This window comes from Eptesicus fuscus, chromosome 12 (genome assembly GCF_027574615.1).
Source record: "Eptesicus fuscus isolate TK198812 chromosome 12, DD_ASM_mEF_20220401, whole genome shotgun sequence".
NCBI lineage: Eukaryota > Metazoa > Chordata > Mammalia > Chiroptera > Vespertilionidae > Eptesicus > Eptesicus fuscus.
The window spans coordinates 35338737-35365791 of NC_072484.1; the positions used below are offsets into that span (position 1 = coordinate 35338737).

Sequence of the window (27055 nt, forward strand, 5' to 3'; positions counted from 1 at the left end):
GCTCTGGTTTCTTCAGGCTTCCATCCCCTCATGCTCATTAGTGGGAATAATTGTCTTCGCTGCCTTTCAGATTCATTGCTTTGTTTGAGCTTCATCATCCAAGCTACTTCAGATTCTCTTGCCCTTTTTTCTCCTTTTTAATGACTCCATGCATAAAACTTAGAAAAAAGAAAAGAGCAAAAAAAAGAAGTCCCCCAAGATACTATAACAAAGGATATTTATTAATTCTTTTTTATATAAAATTTTTGACATTTCAGATTTTCAGAAAAGTTTTCAAAAATAGGACAAAGAATTCCTGAATACCTTTCACCTGATTCCCCAACTATTAACATTTTACTACATTTATTTCCTCTCTCTCTATTTTTTTCCTGAGCTCATTTAAGAAAGAGTTGCAGATATACCCTTATGTAAACCTAAATACTTCAGTGTGTATTTATTAAAAATAAGAAATTCTCTTATGTAATCATACTATTATTGTGCCCTTATAGGCTTTTTTATGCGTATGTTTATGTATTGATATTTAAATTAAATATCAATATTGTTTTGTTTATATTTGTTTTTAATGGCTTGCTTTTTAGGAGGGGTTAGCAGTAAAGAATATATATAATCTCATACCAGTAAATATTCTACAGCATAATTCTTCATCAGACTCTGGCTTTAGACAAATAGGTTTCTGGAAGGCCACTCTCTTTCAGAAAATGAACTATTCTTGTGCCCTCGCATGTCTAGTCATATGTCACATCTGTCAGTGGAAACCACTCAATAGATGAGCAAAGAGTCAGGATAGTAGAAAGCCTTGAATGCAAATTTAATCTTTATTCTGTAGCCAGTAGAGATCCAGTGAAAGGTTTATAGCAGGAGAGTAAGCCAACAAGAGCTGTATAAATTTGCATGTCTTCAGGAGAGAGTCGAGGAGGAAGAAATCAGAGCATGAGTCCTCAAGTCCCCTGGGTGAAATGATCCGTTTCCAGGGCAGATCTCTGCCCAGGTAGAACAGAGGCTTCTCCAGCATAATGCATCCTTTCCTTTCACATGTCTTTCAGAACTGGTTAAAGTCCTATGGCTATCTGCTTCCCTATGACTCACGGGCATCTGCGTTGCACTCAGGGAAGGCCTTACAGTCAGCTGTCTCCACTATGCAGCAGTTTTACGGGATCCCAGTCACCGGTGTGTTGGATCAGACAACAATCGAGTAAGATTTGCACAGGACATTGTGCCTTTGAAATTTCTGGACTTACGTTTAGGTTCACATTTTTCATGGCCTCACGTATACACCATGCCCATCCTACCTTCCTTACCTTTACTCTTCAGTGTCATCCCAGAAGGCAACACCCCACGGTGCCCTTTCCTACGTGAGCTGGGGATGTGCTCTGCCACAAACGTGCTGTGTGACCTTCGACAAGTCACTTAACCCTTTGGGGCCTAGGCTTCCTCATCAGCGCAGCGAGGGGTTTAGCTATAGATTATCTTAGATTTCCTCTGACTCTGGAACTGGTGGTTCTATGAGTCATACCTCTAGCATTCCCTGAGATAGACACTTGATGCAGAGAACACTTGAGAAAGAGTTGACAACACTTTTTCCATTTATCAAATGTTTGCTGAGTGCCTGGGCTTGATCCTACGATCCCTGCCCCCCAGAGGCTTACCATTTAGTGAAAGATAGTCCTCTGGCTACATCAGTCTAGGACTCAGAGGAAACACTGAGTTTCAGGGAGACACTGAGGAGGTAATAACAAACCAGCCACGAGGATGGTCGAGATGGCTCAGGGAGAGTATAAAGAGGAGGAAGAGAAGAGTGCCCGGGATGGAGCCCCTCAAAACAAGCTGAGAAGGAGCAGACAGAGAGGTTTAAGGAGACTGGGGTTGTGATGTCATGGCAGTGAAGGTGGGAATGGCAAATGAGCTCAGCGGCTGCAGGCTGGTCCAATAGGAGCCTGAGATGTGTCTGCTGAGTTTGGGAACAAAGAGGCCATTGTAAGCTCTGAGGAACGGTGGAGACAAAATTAGATTGCAGTGGGGAGGAGAGGTGAGGAGTAGGGATGGCAAATGTAGGAAAACTTTCAAGAAGCTTAATAGTGAAAGGGAGGAATAGATGGTAGCTAGAGAGGAATGAATTTTATTTATTTTAAGTTTGAAGAGAGTTGAGTATGCTTCAGTTTGTTTAAGAAACAGCCATGGAAGTTATTGAAGCTGTTTAAGAAAAGCCATTAACACCATGAAGTCAGGAGAAAGGAGGTGGGGGGTTGGATCCTGATCTCAGGTGGAGGAGAGAGCAGGGCTGGATGAGGATGTGGGGAAGGCATTTGGTGAAAGAACAGAAAATCCACCCAGTTGAGGAGCCAGGATCTATCCACCCCTTGGATGAGTCACTCCGTGAGAGAATCATCTCTCTGGGCTTCAGCTTGTTCATTTGCAAAGGGGGGGGGGGGCGTTGAATTATGACTCTAAAATTCTAGATTCCATTGTTCTGAGTGTCTAAGCTTTTAAAGTTTGGTGAGTGTGGGGTTTTATGATCCTAACATTCTGTCCAAATGTTTTCTATTCCTAGGATTCTCTGATTGTGAGGCTGTGGAATTCTGAGATAATACATTAGACTTCTCCTATGATGCTGGGAGTACAATGGACTCCTTAGCCCTGTGGCCCCATGAGTGAGCTGGTTAGAGAGGACCCCACCACCTTTCAAAGTGGAGGTTATTTTGAGGGCTTTGTGCAGGGCTCATGGCAGTGCATCCTGGGGCAGAAGCACTGGTGTCTCTGCTGAGGTACCACCTGGCCTTGGGTTTTACTCTGTTCCAGAAAGCCCCAGGCCTGTTGGACAGAGTTCAGAGTGTGGCAGGTGGACACAAGAGGAGGAGGCAGAGGGAATGATCTAAGGGAGGAGGATGGCACTTCCCACTTGCGGTTCTGCCCCGCCCCCTCTTTGCAGGAAGGTGGGGAATGCTGATTTGGAGGCATGGAAAGGAAGAAGGCAGTCACACTTAAAACAAGAATGGGGAGGGGTATTGGGGTAAAATTTAGAGACCTTAGTTTTGGCTCCAGCTCTGTGGCCTTGGGCAGTCCACTGCCTCCTCTGGGCCTGTTTCCCCCCTGGGGAACCTTCCAGGCCTTGCTCAGCCTTGCCACTGCAGAGATGGCTCCTGGTTCTTTTCCCAGGGACTGTCAGTGAAAGGAAGCTAGATTAGCAATTCAAAGTATTATTTTTGAGTGCCTACCTTGGAAAATGTCACACATTAGTCATTCATTCATTCATTCATTCATTCAACAAACAGTTCCTTTAGCCCCACCTTGTGCTAAGCATGAAAATTAATAGTTCACTTATTCATTCAACTAAGTTCCAGTCCCGCCTCACTGTTTTGTTATATTTTGCAAGTTACTCAATTTATCTGTGTCTCTTTTCCCTCACCTATAATGCAGAGAATAAATAATTTCTGGTTACCTCACAAAGTTGTATTGAGAATCAGAAGAAAAAAAATTTAATGTAAACACTGTGAAAATTATCAATTTTTATTCCAATGCATGGTATTATTATTATTGTGTTTTTCATTATTGATTTCCGAGTATAGGATGTAGATGATGTAGACACTGTATTGTATTTGGTTATAATATTTTGTCTCTTTTCTGTATTGCCAGTGGCAACTGCTTTCAACAACTGCAAATGAGGTCAGACCGTTTTCCCTTCTGGCAATCCCAAGCTACAGTTTAGTGAGATAGTCATTAGGCCAGCAGGGACTTGGATGGCCTGGGCCCCAATCAGCCATGAGCTTTTAAATCTTCTATCCTGGCCCCTTTTTTATATCCCCAATGATGTCCAAGGCTTACTGTTCCCTGATATAACTTTACCTGGTAATAAACAGTTATCAGGATTTACTTTAGTTCCAGGCACTGGGTTAACTTCTGGGGAAACAGTGATGAATATGATACACTTCCTGTCCTCAAAGATTTTCCCATTTACTAGAGGCAACAGACTAATAAATTTAAAAGTTACATTCTATGTCCTACAGTTGTTTAGCCACTTTTTGAACAACAGGGCATTTGCTGCCTTCCAAGCTACGCCACTGTACTGTTGAACAGTTCTCACTCATTCAACAAACCACTATTGACCACCTTCTGTGTCAGGCACTGTGCCAGCACTGGGAATACAGGCACGGTTCCTGTCCTCATGTGGCTTAGAATCTGGTGGGAGAGAAGAAGAATAAACAAAAATGCAAATATATAATTTCCATGAATGGTAAATGCTATGAAGAAAAGTTAAGCAGGATAAACCTTAGAGAAGGTGGGCAGGGAAGTCCTCTCTGAAGGGGTGACATTTGAGCAGACACCTTAATGAAGGGAACAAACCATGTGAAGAGGAGTGTTGCATGCAGAGGGAACAGCCATAGCCAAGACGCTGCAGTGGGTACAATCTTAGCATGTTCAAGGCACAGCAAGAAGGTCACTGTGGCTGGAGCAGGATATATGAGGGGGGAAAGGTTGAAGGTGTCATCAGACAAGTAGGCAGGGACTAGATCACATGGGGCCCTGTGAGCCAAGGTAGGGAGTTTCGAATTAATTCTAGGGTTTGGGGGGGGGGGTGTCACTGGAGGGTTTTAAACCAGGAAATGATATGATTCAATAACATTACAGAGTATTTTCACATATATGCCCTCCTTTGAGGCTCTCTACGACCTAAGCACAGCAAGAACGTGAATTTTCATGTTGCAGATAAGGAAACTGAGGCTCATGCTGATTCAGTCGCTTGCCTAAGCTCCTATGATTAGTGGTAGAGCTGGAACTATCAAGCCCATTCTCCTGACTCCCAGTCTCATATGCAGCAATGTTTCTGCATATTCAGTTGTGAGTAAGTGAATGAATGAATGAATGAATGAGTCAACTGTGTTCCTAGAGTTGGGGAACCCATCAAAGCCAGGGTTCCAGTGACCCAAATGCAGTTCAAACCGGGACCGGGGACTGTGCAGTATCTTCCTAGAGTGCTCAGTGACCACAGTGCAGGTGTGTATGTGTCTTCTCTCTGCCCAGATGGATGAAGAAACCCCGATGTGGTGTCCCTGATCACCCCCACTTGAGCCGTAGGCGGAGAAACAAGCGTTATGCCCTCACTGGACAGAAGTGGAGGCAGAAACACATCACCTACAGGTGCTTTGACTTCCTCTCTTCCTCCCTGCGTTTGGCTCCACCTTCATTCTCTTTTTTCCTGGCCTGAGTTTCAGAGGCTGACACCTTAGGTGGGTCTGTGATCAGGGCGTGGGCCAGGTGCTGAGAGCCTATGACTTTGTCATTCTTGTGGCTCCCAGAGGATGCTGTATCCAACTTCAGATTTATCTGGTCCTTTAGGGGTTCTCCACTGTGTTCTGTTTACATTCCAATCAGGTTTAGTTGCAGAAAGTGGGGCATGGATTGTTCAGTAACTTTTAGCTATGATAAAGAACCATAGCTGAACCCATTCTCCTATCACCGCTTGAAAAACGACACTCTCTGTGATCTGCATCCCTTTCCCACTTAGTCTGATAGACTTCATGCGAGATTCCCAGCACAGGTTTCCAGATGTTTCTTAAGGACTATAGAGAACTGGGACCTGAATCACAGTGTCATGCGCTGATTGTCTAGGGCAGTGATCGGCAAACTGCGGCCCGCGGGCCACATGCGGCTCTTTGGCCCCTTGAGTGTGGCTCTTCCACAAAATTCCACGTGCGGGCGCGCATGTACAGTGTGATTGAAACTTCGTGGCCCATGCGCAGAAGTCGGTTTTCGGCTCTCAAAAGAAATTTCAATCGTTGTACTGTTGATATTTGGCTCTGTTGACTAATGAGTTTGCCGACCACTGGTCTAGGGAAACCAAGGACAGAGCAGGATCAGTCTTCAAGTCACACCAGTGATCAAGAGCAGGGATGATGGAGCCCATCACAGCACTCTTGGACACCTGAATTCAGAGTGGGGCTGGGACAAGAGCCAGACATAGGGCAGGCTCAGGTGGGCTCTGGTTGGCACCTCACAAGACTCTGATTCCATCTCAGGTAGAACTCCTGGGTTCTGAGGTAGGATTTAAGATAGAGATCTTAGAGTGGAACTAAGGGCTCTCCTGCTGACAAGCTGTAGAGATCAGAACAGGATTCTTTCAGAAATCTGACAAGAAAAAGAAACTGAAGAATCTGGGTTAGAAACTGGATAGACTCTTAGGGTCTCCTGAAGAGGCAGAGTGGATCAAGAAAAAGAACTGAATTCTAACGCAATCCTGACCTTAACTTCTAGCACCCAACTTCTCTGAGCCTCAGTTTTCTTGCCTATGGCATGGGTGAATAATCCTTGTTCCAGGTGATCATGGGGCAGAACAACCAGAAACAGTGATGCCCCATTGTGGATAACCATGCAATATGGATATAGTAACCTTAAATAGCTAAATCTATAACTGATTAAATCATATACTGCCCTATACCAGCTTTTAAGTAGACCAGCAGTAGTTGGTGCCAAATGTGTGGGGGTTTTTTTAAGAGACATTTCATTTAAACTCTCCACTGTTTAACTATTTTTATAACTCTTATAAATGCACATATTGTATATATTGGGAGAATGTAAATTATATATATAAAATTGAGCCTGGGTTGCAAGCTCAATCCCTAGTTGGGGGGTGCAGGAGGCAGCCTATAAATGATTCTCATCATTGATATTTCTTTTTTTTTTCTTTTTTCTTTTTATTGATTTTTTACAGAGAGGGAGAGAGAGGGATAGAGAGCTAGAAACATCGATGAGAGAGAAACATCCATCAGCTGCCTCCTGCACGCCTCCTACTGGGGATGTGCCCGCAACCAAGGTACATGCCCTTGACCGGAATCGAACCTGGGACCCTTGAGTCCGCAGGCCGACGCTCTATCCACTGAGCCAAACTGGCCTCGGCATCATTGATGTTTCTATCTCTCTCTCCCTCTCCCTTCCTCTCTGAAATCAATAAAAATATATTTTTAAAAAGAGAAAGAAACATCAATGATGAGAGAGAATCATTGATCGGCTGCCTCTTGCATGGCCCCCACTGGGGATGGAGTCTGCAACCCAGGCATGTGCCCTGACCAGGAATCAAACTGTGACCTCTTGGTTCATAGGTCAACACTCAACCACTGAGCCACACCAGCCAGGCAGAAGAACATAAATTTTAGAAACTACTATCCACCAATTTATTTTTTTTCTAAAAATTGAAGAGAAATCCTATATTCAACACAGACTTTGTCAGAGACTAAATACAAAACACTGATTAAAGCAAAGATACTCTGATTTAGGCAGGGTTTGGGACCCAGAGCCTTGTCTACTCGGCCTTTCCCTCAACCCCTAGGGCTGTGGTCGGCAAACCGTGGTCGGCAAACCGAAAAGAAATTTCAATCGTTGTACTATTGATATTTGGCTCTGTTGACTAATGAGTTTGCCGACCACTGGTACAACAAACTCATTTCAACAGTACAATGATTGAAATTTCTTTTGAGAGCCAAATTTTTTAAACTTAAACTTCTTCTAACGCCACTTCTTCAAAATAGACTTCCCCAGGCCGTGGTATTTTGTGGAAGAGCCACACTCAAGGGGCCAAAGAGCCGCAGGTGGCTCGCGAGCCGCGGTTTGCCGACCACTGCCCTAGGGCACCTAAGCAGAATTCTAGGTGTCAAAATTTGAAGATTATTGGGCCATATGGTCTCTGATGTTCCTTTTAGCTCTGCTAGTCTTTGACTCTCTATCTGTTCCTCCCTATTCTAATTCCTTCCCCTCTCTCACCAGCATTCACAACTACACCCCAAAGGTGGGTGAGCTAGACACACGGAAAGCTATTCGCCAGGCTTTTGATGTGTGGCAGAAGGTGACCCCACTGACCTTTGAAGAGGTGCCATACCATGAGATCAAAAGTGACCGGAAGGAGGCAGACATCATGATCTTCTTTGCTTCTGGCTTCCATGGAGACAGTTCCCCATTTGATGGGGAAGGAGGATTCCTGGCTCATGCCTACTTCCCTGGCCCCGGAATTGGAGGAGACACTCACTTTGATTCAGATGAGCCATGGACATTAGGAAACGCCAACCATGATGGTAAGGCAATGAGGGAACAGGGGATCAATCCTGGGTTTCTCAGAAGCCCTGAGGAAGAACATGGAGGATACCATAGATGAGATGAGTTCCTAGTTTCTAGAGCTCCTTGTCCAAGAACTAAGAACCTAAAAGGGTAGGAACCATGGCCCCTCATAATATTCAACATGTGCTCCACCAGGGTCAAGGCCATGGAGATGGGTGAGATCACTTAGTAAATGGTCTAACTGGGCTGAGTCAGAAGGGAGGAGTTGGAGCATGACTAAGGAGATAAAGTAATGAATCAGAGGCTGGGGAAAAGGGTTAAAAAATAATTAAAGCTGAATGTGGGGTCTGAAAGTGGTAGGCTCTGGCCTGACTGATGACAGCTTCAAAGGCCATCTTATGGGATGACGTGACTGGCTCACTCCCTTATGTCAACCTCACATGAATAACATCCTTGGATAACTTGCTCTTCATCACTATGATTTAATGAATATTACATGGATCCAGATTCAGTACTGTACAGTAACAGTAACAATACTCTTCAGGTTGCAAAAGAGTCCCTCATCTATATTTACTCATAAGGCACATGTTTAGAAGTAGGCAAGTGTATATAATTTTTAAATGAAGAGTTTGGGATTCAAGTGGCATAGGTGGTAGATAAGTGGCAGTGCCATAGTTCACCCACCTGGCCATGTCTCTAGGGGCAACTAATTCGCCCCCAGTCTCCTCACCTGTAAAATGAGGGACTGGATTAGATAATCTCTGAGGTCCCTTCCAACTTTAATGAAACATGATACACAACCCAGGGGATCCAAACATAAAAAAAAAAAAAAGACATGGTCTCTGCCCTCTGGAAGTCCAGGGTCAAGCCGGGGAGACAGCTATGTACCTAAATTACCCTGTCACAGGCAGCCTGTACTGGAGGATATAGCAGAAATGGAAAGAAAAGGCAGTAGGAGTCTAGGGGAGAAAGGGACAGAGGATTCTATTCTATTTTAGATTGTAATAGACAACTAGTATGTTAATATTCTAAGGCCCCTGTCAAGTGCTTTTTACGTAGTCTATATATATTACTACCCCCATTTTACAGATAGGTAAACTATATAGAGAAATATTAGGTCGCCTACCCAAGGTCCCATAGTTGGTGAATGATGATATAAGGCTTTGAACCTGAGCATTAGGACTCCATAGCACACCCAAATCACCTAGAAACCTTTTTTAAAGAATGCAGACTCCAGGCTCCAGGCCCCTAACCTTTTGCTATTCTGATTCTCTGATTCTGGGCCTGGGCCTGGGAATCTGCATGTAGTCTGATAAAATCCCTTCTGATGCAGGGGTTCCATCACCTCAAGAAACACTGTCTCCAACCCCAGAGTGTCTTTAACTTGTCTGGTCTTAAGACTCAATCAGGTCTTTTGTTATAAACATGGATTCCAGGCCCTCCCCCTGGAGATTCTCATGCTCATGCCTAGGCAAGTTTGGGAAACACTGGGCATTCTTTTCCTTGGCAAAACTCAGGCTGAGAGCAGCCTTTAAAACCCATTTCCTCAGAGGCTGTGCCTAGTGTTTGTAAATGGGGATGACCGCCTTGAGCAAAATTTGTACCTAGTATCTTTGCATGGATCAGGGATCATCAACTCTTGGCTCATCCTTCAAAGGGTGGTTCAGGAGGTGATTTGGCCAAAGCTCAGCCCAGGCAAAATTATAAATCCAATTTCCCTTTGCCCCCTGCCCTCTTCGAACTTGCGGCCTCTTTCCTACCTAGCTCCATTTCCTCTGCCCCAGTGTCCCTTCCCTTCTGTCCTGGATGTGGTTTCCTGGCTTTCAGAACTCCTGTTCTTTATCTCATTCTTATTCTTGGATCCGTGTCAAGGAATGGCAGTCTGTGCTAACTGATAAGGTGTGAAGAGAAGAAAACGAACATTTTTTAGCTCCAGTTATATGCCAGCTTGTGAGATTTTAAATTATAGCCCTGATAGAGATAAAGGAAATCTTAAAAGGTTGTTGTCCAGGAAGCACTGGGAAGACACTCCTCCTTCTCTGCCCTCCCCTTCCCAGCTCTGGGGTTTGCATTTCCCAGATCCACTCCTTGCTGTTGGAGACCTTGGACCCAGTCTTAAAAGCCTAAGCATTGCTGGTGGTGTGGGTGGGAAGGAGTTGGGACCATCCCAGCACCTTCCTGTCTGTCCCACCCCATCCTGATGAATGACTGCTGGTTCTGATAGAAATTCCAAGGTAGCCAATGTCTTCTTTGGACAAGAGTCAGGGTTTTTCTATGCTCTGGAAAACCAAGCATGAACTATCCAGATGCCTCTCATAACCACAGTAATAGCTGGCTGGCAAGCTGGAAAGGAGCCAACTGCCCTAGGATGGCTTTTGAAAGGAAAGGATAGGAACCAAGATTTATTGAGCACCTGTATATTATCTTGTTTAATTTCCACATAAACTCAGGGAGGGAGTGAGCAGCGTTCTCCTGGGAACTTTTGTTTACTGGCTTTCTTCTCTATTCTAAATTTCCAATATGGAAAATTTCAAATTCACAAAAGTAGAGAGAATGACAATATTAACCCCCCAGGCACCCATTACCCTGCAACAACAATTATCAACATTACGTCGTTCCTATTTTATCTACCCTCTCCCTTCACACACTTTTATTTTTAGGCTGAGGGTTTTGTTTGTTTGTTTGTTTTTAATTTCAGAGAGGGAGGGAGATGGAGGGAGAGAGAGACATCAATGATGAGAGAGAGAGAGAATCATTGATTGGCTGCCTCCTGCACACCCCCGACTGGGGACCGAGTCCACCACCCGGGCATGTGCCTTCACCAGAAATCGAACCCTGACCTCCTGATTCATAGACTGATACTCAACCATGCTGGCAGGGCTTGGCTAAGGTATTTTAAAGAAAATCCCAGGCATAATCATTTCACCTGTAAATACTTTGGTATATATCAGTACCTCTGATTACTTTTTACACAACCACAAAAATCAATATCAAACCCAACAAAATTAACAATAATTTCTTAAAATCAAATGCCCGGTTTGTGTTCATTTTCTCAAGTTACTTCAAATATGTCTTTTATAGCTGTTTGCTTGCATCAGGATCCAAACACCATGCACACATCATACCAGACTGATGTGTCTCGTAAGGCCCTTTTAATTTAAAACAGTCCCCTGGCTTCCTTTTCCTGTGCCCCAACAACCATAAATATTAAAGAAACTGGGTCACTTCTCCCGAGGATAGTCATTTGGCCTGACGAGATTCAGGTTCACTTTTAACGTGTCTTTCTTCCCCATATTTCCTGAATGTTAATTAGATCAACAGGCCAGATCCAGGTTCACTTTTTTGGCAAGAATGCTTCCTAGGTGGTGCTGGTCCTCCCTGACCCATCACGTTGGGAAGCACATGTGGTGCAGGTTGTCCCACTTTTAGTGATGGCTCAGGTGTGTCAGCCTGACCCAACCTTTAAAAAGTTTACCTGGGGAACTTTAAAAAAGGGGGCGGAAGTTGCCTAAACTCTGACCCCAAACTCCTGAATCGTAATCTCCTCCACCTGTGTGTTTAAAAGGCTCTCTGGAGCAGCCGTCGCCAACCTTTCGGACCTCCGGACCACAGTGGTCCGCGGACCACCGGTTGGCGACCACTGCTCTGGAGAACCTCTGGATGGTAAAGGTGACTCTGATTCTCCCGCTGGTTGGAGTCTGGGTGAAAGGTAGTCTAGCCCACCACGCCCTTCCTTTCAGCTGGTCTTGGGGACTGCTTCCAGGTACTTTCTGTCCTCAACTCTTCCCAATGAGTCAAGTAGTGAAGTCAGCACAATTCACTAAGCTCTGCTGGGGAGGGAGCCCGGCCCAAGGGAAGGTGACAAGACGGGAAGAGTCGTCCAGACCAGCAATCCACAGGGCAGAGCCCTTCTGCAATTACTTCAGTGACTCTCCCCCACCTTGGGAGCTGGACTCAGCAGGGATCATAATCTCCAGTTTGTAGACGAGGAAAGTAAAGTTGCATGCGGTTAAGAATGTCACACCGTTGGTAAGTGGCAGAGCCAGGTGTGAACCCAGGACTCTGAATTTTTAAAAATCGCCCCAGGTGGTTCTGCTGCAGGTGGTCCAAGGACCACACCTGAAAAAAAGATTGAACTTTTGGCACTCTCCTGTCCTGACTGCTGACACCGAGCACTGTCAGACACAAAGCTTCCTCTCAAGGAGCTCGCAGTCCGAGGATGAATGAGAGTGTGTGCTAGATACTGTCATGTAGAATGGAAAGTGGTCAGTGCCATAGAGATAGTTCAGATAAACCACTGGTAGAGTGCAGAGGAGGCAGCATTCACTGCCAGTGGGAGAAATCAAGGAGGCCTTCCTGGAAGATATGGCATTGAGCTGAACTTTGAAGAAATAAGGCTATTCCAGGTGGAGGGGATAGCACTGGCAAAAGAATAGAGGCAAAGGGAAATTCTGTAAACGTTTGGGGGGTTGGAGGAATAAATCAGATGGAGCTCGCCAAATCTGGAGGTCCTAAGAGAAGGAAATGAGGCACAGACAAGGTATATACTTGCTAAGAGGCCCAAGGCTTTGAGCTCCCAGCCCACAGGAATACTCCCTATTGGGGATGCTGGTCCTCACACACAGCTCAATGTGACCTAGCTAATTAACAGTCATAGTTTTGTGACAGGAGCCTATATGAGTGCTTTACATATTTTGCCTCATTAATCTTCACCTCAGTTCTTATGATGGTACCATTATTCCCTTCATTTTACAGAGAAAGAGATTTAACCTGTGACCCTGCTAGGACATGGCAGTGCTGGGATCCATGGCAGGCTGGCTCCCAGGAACTGCCTTTCTGACCAGTGGAGTCTTCTCCATACCCCTGCTTTTCCACGTCACACGCTCCAGGGAGTTCTCCCGCTCCTGTTCCCTCTCCTTCCATCTCCTCAGGGCAGGTCTCTTGGGTTTCTGTGCAGTAAGATGCCAGTTCCCCAGTTCTCTGCCTTTTGGTCCCTGGATCAAACCCACGGGGCCCTTTCCTTCAAGGACCTACTCCTGTTGTCTACAGAGACCCAGGCACAGAGGCTCACAGAGTAACAGACACAGGTGAGGGACAAAGGTTTAGTCTGGCCAGGAGCTTGGAGCCCTGCGCCCTGGTTTCCAGCGGAGGTCCTTGTGGATACCGCCGAGGAAGAGCCTGGTCAGGAGACAGTGGCCCGAACAGCTTGTCGCAGGTGGAAGAGCAGGCTAGGAGCAGAGCCAAGACTGGACCCCAGGAAGCAGAGCTGCCTTCCGCTCTTTGTTTGGGATGGAGCTCAGAGATGAGCTCACCCTTTCCTGATGCCAGAGGGACCAGGACCTGAGGAAGGAACTGGGGGCGGCCTGGCCTCCTCGTGCCAGCTTGCCCTTCCCCAGCAGAAGGCAGCCCCAGGCTCTTGGCCAACCTTGCGCTGATCTTGCCCATGCCCCCTTTGCTGAAAAGAACAACAACACAAACTGGTGGTGTCAGCAGAGCAGCAGGCATGCACGTGTCTGGGTCCACCCCATGGGGGTTCTTCTCTTTTCCCAAGACTTGAGCCAGAAAGGCCAGAGACAATCCTCAGCCCCATCTGACCCTCACAGGGCCCTTGGCTGCACTGGGGTAGGATATCTTTGCCAGTGACACTGGGGCCAGAGTGGACACTGTGTCTCCTGACAACCTTCTGGGCTCCTGGCAGCCTCCCCTGTACTTCAAGGTGGCAGGAATGGACTGCAACATGCCTTAAAGCTGGGCAGTAAGAGGCAGGGCTCAAGGGCATTCCAATGCCAGAGATCAAGGGAAGCAGGGCTCTGTAACTGGACAGACAGGAGTCAGGACTATTGAAACAACAGCCTGCCCAACTCCTAGCCCCTTGCATTTATTTCACAAAGTTAGGGTTATTTAAGACCCCCCAAATCAGGCCTGATCGGGGGAGTTGGTTTTAAGAGGATCTGGTTGCTGGAACCCCCATGGCCTTGTGCTTCCCTTCTGGTCAATGGGCATATTCCAGGCACCAACCTTCCCTATCTTATGTATGGTAACAAGAGCAACTATGCCCTCACACAACCCGTAAGGTAGGATGATTTCCCCATTTATAAATGAGAAAGGAGGCTCAGGGGGTAGACCTTCTGGCCAAGTTCCCACAGCTGGTGGGGGTAGAGCTGGGCATTAATGTGATCTGCTCCACTCAGAGGCATGTGCTCAAGACCACTATGCTATGTGGCTGCCTCAGCTTCATACCCCATGCCCCACTTTCAGCACCTGGACCTTGTTTTTCACTCAAATTTGAATCCCTATCTTGGATTTTGATGATACATCAGTTTAGATCTGAGGTCTTGCCGGACTGAGAGCTGCCACAGGCCCAGAGCCCGGCCTGCCCCTGGGTCTCCTGAAGCTGACCTCCACCCAGGACTCCCCTCTGCCTGTCCCACTACCTCCACCTTGGCTCGGGCCCTTTTCATCTCCCACCTGGGCCCTTGTACTGCTTCCAAACTGACCCCTCTGATCCCGCTGTCTCTGGTCTCACCGCCCTCTAAACCTTCCTCCAACCACAGCCAGAGTGATGTCATTGTGTCACCACCCCCACTCCTGCTTAAACCCCCCACTGGCCAAGAAGCCAATCCAGATTCCTTTGCATGGCATCATAGCCTGCTGCCAGCCTGGCTGACCTCATCGCTCTCTGGCCCTCCCCTCGTGCTTTGTTCCAGAGCCAAGTGGAATGAAACTGCTTGTCCCTGGATCTTGTTTATAGCTTTCCCTCTGCCAGGAATGCCATCCCCACCCATCTTCCTCTCCTACCCCCTGAATCCATTCTCCTGACTAACTTCTTATCTTTCAACACTCAACTTATGCTTCACCTTGATGAAGCTTCATGGAACACCTTCCTTCAAGTTTAAATGGCTCCTCCTTCTTGATATCCTCACTCGACCCTATAGACATCTATTAAAGCACCTGGAACACTAGTTTCACTTATTTTGTTTCTCCCTCCCTATCCCCCACTATGTCGAGAGTTCTGGAAGGCAGGGTGTGATCCAGTGTCCGGCACGTGGCCTAGCACAAAGTCTATGGGTGCTTTCTAACCTAATGGATTGACAGTCTGATATCTAAGTGGGTGCCCTGGGCACCTCCCCATCCCCCTCTCCACAGGGAATGACCTCTTCCTGGTGGCTGTGCACGAGCTGGGCCATGCACTGGGACTGGAGCACTCCAACGACCCCAGCGCCATCATGGCACCCTTCTACCAGTACATGGAGACACACAACTTCAAGCTGCCACAGGATGATCTCCAGGGCATCCAGAAGATTTACGGTGTGTGGCAGGGGAGAGGGGGCCACCCCTTCTACTGTGGGGTTGGGCTGTGGCTGCCTGCCTGTCATGGGGAAGGGGGGAAGGGGGGAAAAGGAAGGGAAGGGAAGGGAAGGGAAGGGGGAGCACTGCCATCCATCCACATAGCTGCTGTGTCTCTGACAGCTGTCTGACCTTTAGAGACTGAAGATGTCCTTGCTTAACCAGAGTGGGCAAAGCTACCTCCCCACCCCCACCATCCCCCTTGCCCTCACCCTGGGAAATAGGGGAGGGTATGCTACTGGGAGGGACAAAAGTGAGTAGAGGCCCACCTACCCCCTCTTCTCTCTTGCCTTGCCCCCCTCCACACACCTCCCTCTAGCCTCCTGAGGTTCACTTTCAAGGGGTCCCACCTTTAGCCAGGAGATCCACACAAGGAAGGTTAGGCAGGATCTCCATAGGCTAAGCTGAAGAGGACTGGACAGGAGTGGTGGTAACTGGAAGGTATTTTGAAAATAGAATGGACAGGATTTGCTGATAGATGAGACATGGGGTGAGGAGGATGACAAGGTTTCTGGCTTTTGTAATTGTGGGGCCATAGGACTGACCAGTCTGTAGCTCAGAGATCTGGGCTGGGATGTTGATTTGGAAATCTTTGGAGTCCAATATAGCCACATGTGGCTATTGAAACTGAAATTTATCTTAATTAGACTTAAATAAAATAAAATTTTCAGTTCCTCTGTCACACTAACAACTAGTCACTCATTTCAAGTGTTCGGTAGCCAGGTGTGGCGAGAGGCTACTGTACTGGACAGTGCAGATACAGAACATTTCTGTCATCCTATTGGACATCCTATTGGACAGCTCTAAGAGAGAGTCTTTAAAGCTGTGAACTGGATGAGATCACTTAGAGTGGTGGTTTTTAACCTGGCTGCCCACTGGAATCACCTTTGGTTTTCAATAAAAAATACCAATACCAGACCCTCACTCCAGGGATTTGGTTTTAATTGGACTGGGGTGCCTCCTGAGCATCAAGAGTTTTTTTAAACTCCCCAGGTGATCCTATTATGCAGTCCAAGTTGAGAAGCTCTGACCTAGGGACCAAAATAGAGAGAGGGAAAAGAAGAGGACCCTTTCGAGTAGCGGGGAATGAGGAAAGGCTCCCAGTAACGGAGGCTGAGAAGGCACAGCCTCGGGTAGGAGGGAAACCAGGAGAGTGCTGGGTTCTGGAAAAGAGAAAAGAGTGTTTTGAGGAAAAGGTTTCTATGATCTTGCTACAAGTGTGGGCCTCAGAGAGCAACATGAGCATCGCCCGAGAGCCTAAAGAAATGCAGGATCGCAGGCCCCACCAGATCCTCTGAGTCATAACCTGCATTTTATCAAGGTCCCTGAAGAATACACATGCACATCCAAGTCTGAACCAAGTAACCATTGAATCTGGCAACACAGAGGCCACTGGTGATCTTGACAGACCAGTGCAGTGGGTAACGGGGCAAAGTCACATTGAAGCAGCGTAAAGAATGAAGGGGAGTGAGGAAGTGGGCCAGCGTGTGTGGAGGGGAGCAGAGAAAGAGGGTATGGGACACTGAACCTAAGAAGGGACTTGTTCTCTCACAAAAGGAGAGAAGAAAGAGAACATACCAGATTTGAGGGTGGACAAATGAGAGTCTCATTTAATGGTTATTTTTCACCTGTTTTGTCAAAGACTGAGGAATGAAAAATGGGGAGAGAGTACAGGAGGCTGGAGTGTGACAGACTTGTCTCAGACTGCCTAGGTGATGGGGAGGCAGGGAATGGCTGGCCCCTTTCTAAGATGCAGCCCCTCTCTCCAGGACCCCCAGCCGAGCCCCTGGAGCCCACAAGGCCCCTCCCCACGCTCCCTGTCCGCAGGATCCATTCACCGTCTGAGAGGAAGCATGAGCGCCAGCCCAGGCCTCCTAGGCCACCCCTCGGGGACAGGCCATCCACACCCGGTGCCAAGCCCAACATCTGTGATGGCAACTTCAACACAGTGGCTCTCTTCCGGGGCGAGATGTTTGTGTTCAAGGTAGGCCCAGTCAACGGGCACCTTCCAGGGGTCCCCTTCCATGTCTTTCCCCACCATGGAGCAGGCTGCTGCTCTGGGATTCGGCCTGCTGTGGGGCCTAAGTGGGAGCTGGCCCAATGGCCAGGACACGGGGTCTCTTCCTGGTGCTGTGAGTGAATCAAGAGGGAGGGGGGGAAGTTGGTGACCCCAGGGTTATCTCTTAGAAGTGTTGGAGACTTGCTTCTGGTCTGTGACTAAGCAAGTCAACCTCCCTTCTCTGGACTTCAGTTTCTCCATCTGAAAACTAGGGGTCATTCCCCTAACGAAGGGTGTATGTATGAAGATCAAATAATGCATGGCTATGAAGTAGGGGCTGGCACAGTGGTGGCTGCATCTGTCTCTAGATCCTGCCAGGGCTGAGAGGCTGGTACTGAAGTGTGCCTGACAGGAAGCAAGCCAGGCTACATCTTGTCACCTGTCTGGTCCTGTCACCTTAGCCATGGGCTGACTGGTGGGGAAGCCTGCTTGGTGCGTTGCATTGGGTTCTAAGGGAAGCAGACTCTGAGATGATGTTTGGAATGCAGGACTTTGATGAGGGAGTACCGTTGGGATCAGCATCTGTGGGAGGGAAGCAGGATTGGACGGAAGATGATATTTATAAGCAGCCATTAGGCCCATTGCAGACTCAGCCACCCTCACAGGGGGCTCTGGAGCTAGGTTGGCTGGTCAGAATTATCCCATATTGGGCTCCAAATGGCTGTAACTTTATACCCCCTACCTCATTCAGTCATTGGATAAAGAAGGATGTGACCTGGGGGAACTCTCAGAAGCAGAGGCCATCCTGAGAGGCGGACAGTTGAAAACTGCCTGCTGACCACACTCCCAGCCTCGGAGGCAGTAAGCCCTCCAATGAAGGGGGTCTGGGCAGCATGTCTCCATCACACTGGGAGGTAGGAGGGGACTTCCCCACTCCCCTCGTGGAGTTCTCCCCCGCAAGTTTTGAGCCCTGAACAAGAATCAGCACCCTGGGTCAGCCTGCCTCTCACCGAGTGGCTCTAGGAACCCACTTGGCATTCCTTAAGACCCTGTATATCTCATATCAACTTAACAAGAGTTGTGAAAGTCAAAATAAGGTTTAAACAAACTGGATGTAAAAGTCCTTTGAAAAACCTTTTCTAGTTTTTGTACCATCTTTTATGAATCACATTCATTTTTCTGTACTCTTGGATCTTCCAACTGAACAGTTCCTAGGCAAGTCTGGGTTTTATTATCCTCACTTACACATAAGAAAACTGAGGTCCTGGGAGGTTACAGACCTTGCCCAGTATGCCTACCAGCCAGGGGCTGCAGTGAGGCAAGGCACCAGTATGAAGAGGAGGGCTTTTCTCACACTCTTGGCCTATTGATCTGCCATTTATTCAACATCGATTATGTGTCCCCTACTGTTCTAGGCACTTTGCCTATATTCTTTCATCTGATCCCTCATTATTCCCCCATTTGCAGGTGAGGCTATGCCCAAGGTCATGCAGCTGTAAGTGGAGGAACCTGAATTCACACCCAGGTCTTGGGGGAATTCCCCCAAGCAAAAGAGGGTTTGCTTCCCATGGTCCTTGCCCTGCTGGATGGAGCCAGCCACATATGAGGAGGGCACTCTGCCCAGGCTCAATGACTCAGGAGTGGCTCGGCTGATGTCAGTGACTCTCTGCTGCCCTCACGTGGCTACTCCAGGCCCTGGCAACATCCCGTCTGCTCCTCCACATCTCTTCCCCCATCAGACCTGTCTACTCTGACTCAGGCTGCACCTTTAAGGAGGCTTACTTAAAAAGAGTTAATGAGCATCCTGTCTTCCCCACAGGGCTTTGAAAGTTAGTAGCAGTAAATGGACAGACTTGACAAAGGGTTTCAAGGCTGGGCCCAGGGGAAGGTATCTGGTGGTTTGGGCTGAGCACTGGGTTCACAGGTTATGCTTCTTCCTCTCCTCTCCTTAACCCCTAGGATCGCTGGTTCTGGCGCCTGCGCAATAACCGGGTGCAGGAGGGTTACCCCATGCAGATCGAGCAGTTCTGGAAGGGCCTGCCTGCCCGCATAGATGCAGCCTATGAAAGGGCTGATGGAAGATTTGTCTTCTTCAAAGGTAATGTGGCCTCTGCTGAGGGACTTGGGACGGTTCCCTGTCCTCGGGACCCCCTTTTTATCATCTGTGAACTGGGAGAAGTGGGGTGGGAGGCAGATGTACCCCAAGGGTCCTTCTAGCCCTAACAGTGACACTGACATTTGAAAAGACAGATCCTTCAGGCAAACAATGCACAATTTGGGGAAATCAAGTCAAGGAGTGATTGTTAAGGGTCTGTATGTGTCAAAGTTGGTGGGTGACAAGCCTCAGCCACATGAAGTAGAGGGTTGTACAGGCCATTGAAGACCATCAGTGCTCCATGGAAGGCCACCCTATCAGTGACGCAGAGGGAGGAGGCCACACAGCCCCGACAGATCAGAGGCTGGGACAGTCAGGGAAGGGGGAGGGGGGCCTAACATGTGCAGCATGCCACCCTGTGCCCTCCCCGAGCCCATCCTGTGCTAGGTGGTTTCACTTCAATTACCTTGACCTGGGTCAGATAAGATACAGACAGTTAGTGAGAAGCAAGGAATGCATTCCAAGGGGGAAGGAACAGCATGGGCAAAGGAGGAGTGTGGGGATGTGCACGTGTGGACATCGGAAAGCTGTGAGAAGTGGCCTGAAAAGGTAGTTTTCTGGGGAGAGGCCTGAGGAGCCTTGTTTGCCAGGCCAGAATTTACTATTGATCTCTTAGGGCAACACTGGAAATTCACTGAATGTCTGTGAGCAACAGAGAACCAGAGAGCAGGTGCGGAGGCGGGAGGCCATTTCTGAAATGGTTGCTGGAGCTGAGGAGAGTGATGTCTGCAAGGCCCATAGCAGGGAGGCTAAAGACAGCTAGAGGAGGAGGAACGAGGGCCAAAGGTGATGCCAGGACGCTGGGAGGCTGAAAGGTGATGAGGGAGGGCGCCCCCTGTGGTGGAGATGAGGAACTCTGGAAAGCCAATTTGGAAATGCCCGGAGGCAGATGGGCCATCAGGATACCCGGGTCTGGTGCTCAGTCCACTGAGAGAGTGGCAATGGGCTAGAGAGCCTCAGAGTTGGGTGTCACTGGTGGAAGTGGGGGAGCAAGGAACACTAGTGTGTACGAGTGGCTGAGATCACCCAGAGAGGAGAAAGGAACAAATCACAGCGGGTGAAACACGCAGTCTGGGCGGCATGGAGGGAGTTGTCCAGGATCTGTAAGTGGCTTCTGGCCTCTTGCCCCCTACAGTTTGCCTGGGCCAAGAGGCCTCAGTCTTCTAGTGAGGGTATCAAGCAGGCCTAGGGCTGTTTCCCTGTTGTACTCTGGCTCTATGAATAACTTCAGTCCCCGAATAAGATGGGCAAGTGGCACTAGCCACAACCTCTGGCATTGAGTGACTGGGGAAGGCTGATCCTGGGCTTCTCTTGGCCACAGGTGACAAGTACTGGGTGTTTAAGGAGGTGACGGTGGAGCCTGGGTACCCCCACAGCCTGGGGGAGCTGGGCAGCTGTCTGCCCCGAGAAGGCATTGACACGGCTCTGCGCTGGGAACCCGTGGGCAAGACCTATTTTTTCAAAGGCGAGCAGTACTGGCGCTACAGCGAGGAGCGGCGGGCCACCGACCCTGGCTACCCCAAGCCCATCACCGTGTGGAAGGGCATCCCACAGGCTCCCCAAGGGGCCTTCATCAGCAAGGAAGGATGTATGTATGGGCCCGGCAGGGTGGGAGGGGTCTCAGCAAAGCCCTTGGGCACACTCTCAGGGTATCCAGGTTTGAGAAACACCGCCTGGGAGCAAAGACAACTGCCTCATATCCACCCATGTTCACACAGTAAAATTCTCTTACCAGCTACCAAGTCACAATTTCTTATCTTCAGGGATGATTCTCCATTGAGGGATATTTTCATAGACTGACTTCATTCCTTCAAACAGCATTCCTCATGGGCTCAGGTGTACTCCAGGAGTTCCTTGAGTTATCAAATCTGAAAAGCAATGATATGGTGGTTCAAAGGTGCTTTTTCCCAGGGTTTGAGGGCAGGGAGGTGGAGAGGGAAGCCTTCTTTATTTAAGAGACATTTTCTAAGCTTCTCCTAGAGGCCAGAGTAGGAGCTTCTCAAGAAGAGGCTGGGTCTTGTCAGGCGCAGAGTAGGTATCATAAATGTCTATTGAATACATCTCCACTGATATGGTCAAAAGCACAGCCTAGCTGGTTTCACATCCCATCTCCACCACTTAATATGAGTTTGGGCAAATCACTTTGTTTCTCAGTTTCCTCATCTATAAAACAGAGATAATAATGATACCTACCTCACAGGATTTTGTAAGGATTAAATAAATTATGTAGAGCACTTAGACCAATGCCTAGCACGTGGCCCATGCCATCTGCTTTAGCTGCTATCATCATCATTGTCATCTTGTTGATGTGTTTTAGTTTATATGGAATGACAGATTTTCCACAATAATTACTTAGAACCAGGTTGTGTGGGAGGGCTGAAGATGGAGCAGAGAACAAGACTTGCATTGCATTCTGTCTCTCAGGCTAGGGGCAGAAAAATAAGACAGCAACAAATGCTGTAAGGGAAAGAAATGCTGTGAGAAAGCAACTAGGCAGAGGGGGCCACTTTAGCGGTCATTGGGAAGGACTCTGATGAGATATCACTGGTAAGAAAGCCAACAGCCCCAGGGACAGAGCAGCTATCTGGTGGCTCTCCTGTGTACCTAATGCTTTACACACGTGGTCTCGCTTTCTGGGGAGCCTCAGAAACAGATGACATCAAAGACTTTGGCCAATGAACGTCCCAGCCAGGGTGGGGAACTGGCCAATGAGAGTCCGAGTGTGTTGCTTTGGATCTGTGGACTGGCTCACTGCTAAGGCTGTTGCTGGGAGCCTTGGGGTGGCCTCCCAGGTTTGCTGTCTTCTTTACTTCCAGCCCCTCCCCTAGAAGGGTCCCAGAAATCTTGTAATCACTGTTGCGAAGTGATGTATGCCAAGCCCCCGCAAAAAAAAAAAATCCATGATAATTGCCAAGAGGTGGTGTCTGCTGTCAAGAGGAAAAATCCTGCTCCCTGCCTCCCTTGGCTCAGGCAGGAGCTGGACTGAGGCACTAGAGCTATGGATGCCACGCTGTCCAAGCCCTAAGTTGGGGGCTTGATCTGACCCATGTGAGGGTGCCTGTGGGGACAGTGTGACAGAGCTATGGCCCCAGGCTGAGAAGGGTCCAGTCTGGGAGGCACAAATTGAATTTACCAATTCGACTTAAAGCCCCTCTATGGCTCCCCAGAACCTTGGAGAATATGGGGTGGGCTGCTCCAGGTCCTGGGTGCTCATCTCTGCAGCCATGCAGGTGATACTCCATGACCCAGACACACTATTTGCAGGATGTGCCAAGCACTGTGCTTCCCCACCTCCAAGTGTGCCCACACCCTGCTCCCACCACCTGCCAAGCCCACCCCTCCTTCAGAGCTCCTCTGGGACTCCCCCAGGTGGGAGAGGTGCCCCTCCACACAGCCACAGCACCTTCCGCCCTCACATGCAGGCGCAGGGAAGTGTCTGGGAGTGGTGGTGATGCTGGGCTGTGTTTCTGCAGATTACACCTATTTCTACAAGGGCCGGGACTACTGGAAGTTTGACAACCAGAAACTGAGTGTGGAGCCTGGCTACCCACGCAACATCTTGCGTGACTGGATGGGCTGCAACCAGAAAGAGGTGGAACGGCGCAAGGAGCGTCGGCTGCCCCAGGACGACGTGGACATCATGGTGACCATCAACGACATGCCAGGCTCTGTGAATGCGGTGGCCGTGGTCATCCCCTGCATCCTGTCCCTCTGCATCCTGGTGCTGGTCTACACCATCTTCCAGTTCAAGAACAAGGCAGGCCCTCAGCCTGTCACCTACTATAAGCGGCCAGTCCAGGAGTGGGTGTGAGCAGCTTAGAGCCCTCTCTGTCCACTCAGTCCGGCCAGTCAGGCCCTTCCTCACCAGGGTCTGAGGGGCAGCTCTGGTCACTGCCCACTGGAGCCAGCAGGGCCCTAGGCTAGGGGTCATGTAGTTGAAGTGGTGGGCGCATTGGCCTAGGATGAACGTGGGGCAGGGAGCGATGGCAGCTGTGCCCCAGGGTGGGTGCCTGGCACCCAGATGCCAGCCTTCTGTCCTGGGTAAACTGCTCCCTACTCAAGGGAACAGGCCAGGCCCCGTGCCAGGTGGAGGCCCTGTGGTCACTGCATCCTGTGGTGTCCATGAGACGCCACAGCTTGGTTCCTGGCTGGACCCAGCACCTTCTGGGGGAAGCCAGCACTAGTGCTCTCAGTCCCATCTGGGAGAAGCCACCAGTCCTGGTCCCTCTTTGCCAACACCTGCTGGTCAGATGTCCCCCCGCCCCCACCCCACTGTTCTCCAAGGCTACAGGACCCCTGCTGCCAACAGTGGGCAACAAGACGGGTTTCCCCTGCTGGCATGCAGCGGATCCCTCAGGAAACCTGCTCCACACATCAGGGTCTCCTCTGAGACCCAGGGTTTAGGGTCACATGCTGCAGGCAGGGCTGTGGCCCAGCCGGGTCTCACAAGGACCCAGCTGTCACATCTTGAACATTTAAATGTCCTGTCTCTACTGTTTAAAGTCCCATTCTGCAAAGGCTGCTTGAGGCTTTAGGTGATTTAGAGGTGACTGTCTTGGTGATGAGGCCAGGTGACAGGCCATGCCCCAGGTGATAAGGACCAAGGTGCTGCTAAGGCCACTCTAACACCCAGACACCCCAGGAGCCAGGCCCGCCTCATGAGGCTAAAGCACTGGGGCAGACGCTGACCCTATTTCTGGAGGCTGATCTGAGTTTGTGACCATCCTCCACTCTCCTTACTTTCTCCCCATTCCCAGTCTCTAGCAGCACTCCAGCCTGTAGCCTGTGGCCTGGGGGCTCAGCCTGACTAGTTATGTGAGGCAGAAATGGCTCCAGGCCAACATCCTCATGGCCTTGGGTAAGGGAGTCAGGGCAGCCTTCTCAAGTGCTCAGAGCCCATAACCCCCAACTACCCTGAGGCCCACTTGATTCCTCAGACTGGAACCAGTGTTCATATCATGAGCTTGGCCCTTGCTAACCCAGCTCACTAGGCCATCTTCCTGCATTGCTCTTTGGAAAAGAGCACCACCAATGGGTAGTGGCCCCAAGCCTAGGGGCCCACCCTACACTGTCTCTGGCAGGAATTCCTAGGGCTCAGCTTGCCTCACTCCAACCCCGTGGAGGCAGCCCTGCTTATCACTGAGAAGCCCTGGGCAAGACCAATGGGTTCAGTGATGCCCGCTGGCTCTCTGCCAAATCCAGGAGGTGGTACCAGTCTTCAGGATGCTGCCACCCTGGCCCTCTGAGCCTGCAAGGACCTTGCCCCCACCCTGTGACCTCTGATCTTTGGGTCAGCTTAACCTGTAGGAGACAGGGACTTCTGCTGCCCTGGGCGCTGTCTGAAGCAAAATCTCTTGTCCCAGAGGCACCTATTTGGCTCCACTGTGTTCCCTGTCATTATCCTTCTGGGTTTTTTGTGGTTTTTTTTTTGTTTGTTTGTTTTTTCATTTTGGCCAAGGGCGGGCTCCCTGGGGCGGGTGGGGAACAACTGCGGAGATATTAGTGATTCATAGGTTTGTACACTGTTTTATACTTTGCAAAGCACTTTATTAGCTCACACCTGTCCACTCACATGAAACTAGTGTAGGCCCCGGGAGGCCAAGGGTAATTTTCATCACGCCCTCAAATGAAGCACAGAGAGCTTGTTACATGCCCAGGCCATCCAGTGAGCTGGCTGGGCCTTGGTCTCCACCTGTGGACCCCTCTAAGGTCCAAGATGAGATCAGAAGTGTCTCTTTTATCCATCTTTTCCTGGCCTCCCTTCTCCCCTTCCCGGTCCCTCTCCACTCCTCAGGTTGGTGCTCTCACTTCTTGAACGCTCTAGGCCCCACAGGCTCCCGTTGGCTCCTAGTACCACCAAGGTCAGCTGAGAAAGAGCAGGAGATGGAGGCAGGCAGCCCAGGCTGCAGATGCGAGGGATGCAAGGCTAGACCCAGAGAGGGCTCAGCCTGGAGGCTTCCAAACTCGGATTATCCTGCCTTGTGACCATCTGTTTGTCCATCACCCCAGGACAGAGCAGACAGAGGGGCAAAGCACTGGAGGCCCCAGAGCCCAGCTTCCCCTCAGCCTGGGGAACATCACAGCATTTCAGTGTCAGTCACATTTTAAACTGATCAGCCTTTGTATAATGTTTTTTAAATCATTTCTAAATAAAACAAAAATACAGAGTCTGTCATTTCCCTTGGATGTGGGAAAGAGGAACAGGTTCTGAGAGTGGCCTAAGAAGCTTTTGGGAGAAGGGAAACAGGGTACTTTGGGGTGTCCAGGAACTGCCCCATTCATCTCATCTGCAAGCCCAGCAATCACACATCCCCTCTCTCCAAGAGGCCCAGTGTAACTAGCGTCCCAGAAATGCAGCCTGATAATGCCTCCCGGGGATCCAGGCTGGAGGAGCAACCTCCCCTAGGAGGAGTTCAGGAAGTCGCTGCAGCAAGGTCTTCTCTGAAGTCAAGGCACATCGTGCAATGACCACGAACAAAAGCAGGAGCCGAGTTCTCAGCAATAAGGAACAAGTGAGGTGAGGTGAGTAGCTTTAGGGTCTTACCAAGAACCCTAGCCTGGTTTTGACTGAGCCAGGACCCAGATGGCTGGAGCTGTAGGGTGAGGGTGAGCAGGAAAGCTGAGGTGGTTTGGGTGTAGGGTGGGGAGCGAACGATTTCGAGGTGTCCCGAGGCGCTGCTGTGGAGGCAGCTCTGCCGGGACTTCCTTCCAGGCCCCTCGACCTCCTCAGTCCTCGTCTCTGGGGCGCCGGTGGGGCTGGGGCGGGGGCGTGGGGGCGGGAGGGAATAGGCTGAGAGACATCGGGCGGTGGGGACAGACCACAGTGCCGGACCAGGCGAGGCGAACAGAACCGGCGGTGAGCGGGGACTCGGAGGGCGGAGTCAGTACCAGGAGGTGCAGGCGATGAGGAAGCGCACGTCGTCTAGGGGCCCCCAGGGGCTGGGCTCGGGCCCAGGCCGCTCAGGACCCTCGGGCGCCGCGGGCTGGGGTTGGGGCTGCGCCGGCCCCGCGGCGCCCTCGCCGCCGCTCAGCTGAGCGCCCATGGTCTGCAGGAGTATAAGTCCGTCAGGTGTTTGGCCAGCCCTACGGCCCCCGTCCCTGCCCCGCTCAGGCCCTCACCTCGCGCGGCGGGAGCAGCGGGTCCGGAGAATCGCAGCGCCGGCCTCCACGTTCCGCTCGCCTGCGCAGCTGCGCCGGGAGGAGCTGTCGCCGTGACGTCACCACCCTCCGGCCTCCAGAGCGGAGTTTCTGGCCCCGAGGGCGGGGCCCAAGCTCGACCCCACCCACCAGCACCCGGCCAATCCCGTCTCCACCTGCGGTGACACGCCCCGCGTAGCCAGGAGACCAATAGAAGGCCCACCCAAGCTACTAAGGAGCCCGCTGAGGTCGAGGCTGTCCAGGGCACCAGACAGCCAGGCCAGCAACCTCTACGTTGGGTCCAAGAGGGCAAGACTGCCCTATAGTCAGGTGCCCCAGAGGCCTTACACAGGGCTCTGTCCCAGGGTCCTTACACC

General features: G+C 49.9%; 2 protein-coding genes and 1 long non-coding RNA gene across 3 annotated transcripts in view; 1 reads left to right on the plus strand and 2 right to left on the minus strand.

The window, feature by feature from the left end:
- Window positions 1–21400, minus strand: part of LOC129150970 (uncharacterized) — a 58740-nt gene extending 37340 nt beyond the window's left edge. The window contains exon 1 of the long non-coding RNA XR_008557762.1: window positions 21274–21400. This is a non-coding gene — a long non-coding RNA (uncharacterized LOC129150970). The remainder of the gene's footprint in view (window positions 1–21273) is intronic.
- Window positions 1–23362, plus strand: part of MMP24 (matrix metallopeptidase 24) — a 41802-nt gene extending 18440 nt beyond the window's left edge. Inside the window, exons 2-9 of the mRNA XM_054724357.1 lie at window positions 1044–1192; window positions 5017–5133; window positions 7753–8057; window positions 15187–15348; window positions 17157–17371; window positions 19346–19484; window positions 20863–21129; window positions 23015–23362. Coding sequence (XP_054580332.1) covers window positions 1044–1192; window positions 5017–5133; window positions 7753–8057; window positions 15187–15348; window positions 17157–17371; window positions 19346–19484; window positions 20863–21129; window positions 23015–23352 — 1692 coding nt within the window. The 3' untranslated portion in view covers window positions 23353–23362. The remainder of the gene's footprint in view (window positions 1–1043; window positions 1193–5016; window positions 5134–7752; window positions 8058–15186; window positions 15349–17156; window positions 17372–19345; window positions 19485–20862; window positions 21130–23014) is intronic.
- Window positions 23363–24993: 1631 nt separating this feature from the next.
- On the minus strand, window positions 24994–26757 carry MMP24OS (MMP24 opposite strand). The gene is made up of 2 exons (XM_028157867.2): window positions 26661–26757; window positions 24994–26587 (listed from the first exon to the last, which is right to left on the minus strand). The coding sequence occupies exon 2, from the start codon at window positions 26582–26584 to the stop codon at window positions 26423–26425; it is 162 nt and encodes a 53-aa protein (XP_028013668.1). The 5' UTR covers window positions 26585–26587; window positions 26661–26757; the 3' UTR covers window positions 24994–26422.
- Window positions 26758–27055: the final 298 nt, after the last annotated feature.

Excerpts from the sequence above, each read along its gene's own strand:
- MMP24OS (XM_028157867.2), bottom strand. The coding sequence starts at position 26,584 with ATGGGCGCTCAGCTGAGCGGCGGCGAGGGCGCCGCGGGGCCGGCGCAG.